Here is a 1,476-nt window from a genome sequence, read left to right as displayed (position 1 = left end):
AGCGCCGGCGCGCGCCCCCCAGGCGACAGGAGCCAGCGCGCCGCGCCCGCGCCCTCCGGCCTGCGTCTTTCGGTCTCTCCATCTGCTCTCGGCAACCGCGGGAAGAAGGCGCCCTCTCCTTAGCGGGCCCGGAGCTGCAGAGGCAGCGCGGGGCGCGGCCGATGGGAGGAGAAAGGAGAAAGAGAGCGGAGTCGGCTCGGGCCTGGCGGTGACTCTCGGGGCTGCGTCTCCGCCAATCTGCGGGCGCTGACGCGGGGGGCGGCTCCACGGTTCTCGGATATCTGCCGGCCCGGGCGCGGGGCGCCGAGAGGCTCGGCCGCGCGGGCGCTGCGCTCCGGGGACGGCCGCTGCACCTGCCCGGGGACCTCTCCGGCCGCTCTGTGCGCCCCGCAACCCGGTGCCCGTCCCCAACTGGTCCCCGCGTCCTTGCGCCCTGCTTGGCCTTCAGGTCCCCGCCTCCGGGCGGCAGCGGCAGAGACGAACCCTGCCCGAAGGAACTGCCCCTTCTCCGGCTGCCCTGCCCGGCGCCTAGCGCGGCCCACGGAACTGCTGAGGGGACTGCGCCGCGCAGTCTCCACCGCCGCCCCCAGGCCACCGCCCCTTTGGCCTACATGGGCCGTAGCGTCGGGCTCCTGCGCGCCTGATGAGCGCAGAGACCCCACGCCGGTCGCTGCGTGCCCGGGGCCTCACCCGGCTGCGCCCCCAGCTCCGCGGAAGAGGGCCGCTGGGCCCGGCCGCTAAGGGCGCGGCCACTCCAGACAGGAGAGTGGGGACGGCCCCGAGATGGCCCGGCGAGCGGGCGCTTGGGCAGTGGGCGCCCCGCACGTGGTGCGGGCCAGGGGACAGCCCTGGAGCTGGTAGCTGTCCGACGCCAGATGGACATTGACCCGCGCCGCGGCACTTTGTTCGTGCCAAACCAAGACTAGCTGGGGCACGGGCGGAGCGCGCTCCGGGAGGGCGCCCGGAGTCCCAGGCCGCGCGGCCATGAAGATGATCCTGGTTCGTAGGTTCCGCGTGCTTATCCTGATGGTGTTCCTGGTAGCCTGCGCGCTGCACATCGTGTTGGACTTGCTGCCCAAGCTGGAGCGGCGCGCCGTGCGGCCCTCGGGNCATAACAAACACACGCTGCGTATCCTGCAGGACTTTAGCTCCGACCCTTCCTCCAACCTCACATCCCACTCGCTGGAGAAACTGCCGGCTGCAGCCGAACCGGCCGAAGGAGCCCTGCAGGGGCAGGATCGCGGTGGCCCCCGGCCTCGAGACCCTGCGCACCGACCGCTGCTCCGAGACCCCGGGCCCCGTCGGTCAGTGCCACCCCCTGGCCCCAGCGGGGACAGCTCTCTCCTGGCTAGACTGTTTGAACACCCACTCTACCAGATGGCCATTCCACCGCTAACGGAGGACGACGTCCTCTTCAACGTGAACAGCGACATCAGGTTCAATCCCAAGGCGGCAGCTGAGAAGGCTGACTGGTGA

General features: G+C 71.5%; 1 protein-coding gene across 1 annotated transcript in view; it reads left to right on the top strand.

Annotated features, from left to right (window-relative positions):
- The first annotated feature begins 6 nt into the window (after positions 1 to 6).
- The window catches only part of FAM20C (FAM20C golgi associated secretory pathway kinase), a 48,948-nt gene continuing 47,478 nt past the window's right edge, over positions 7 to 1,476 (top strand). Inside the window, exon 1 of the mRNA XM_077758816.1 lies at positions 7 to 1,472. Within this exon, the coding sequence (XP_077614942.1) occupies positions 985 to 1,472 (488 nt within the window). The 5' untranslated portion in view covers positions 7 to 984. The remainder of the gene's footprint in view (positions 1,473 to 1,476) is intronic.

The sequence above is a fragment of the Crocuta crocuta genome, unplaced genomic scaffold, assembly GCF_008692635.1.
Source record: "Crocuta crocuta isolate KB4526 unplaced genomic scaffold, BGI_CrCroc_1.0 scaffold273, whole genome shotgun sequence".
NCBI classification, from domain to species: domain Eukaryota; kingdom Metazoa; phylum Chordata; class Mammalia; order Carnivora; family Hyaenidae; genus Crocuta; species Crocuta crocuta.
Note: the sequence above shows the minus strand (reverse complement) of the source record. Positions and strands in the feature narration are given on the sequence as shown.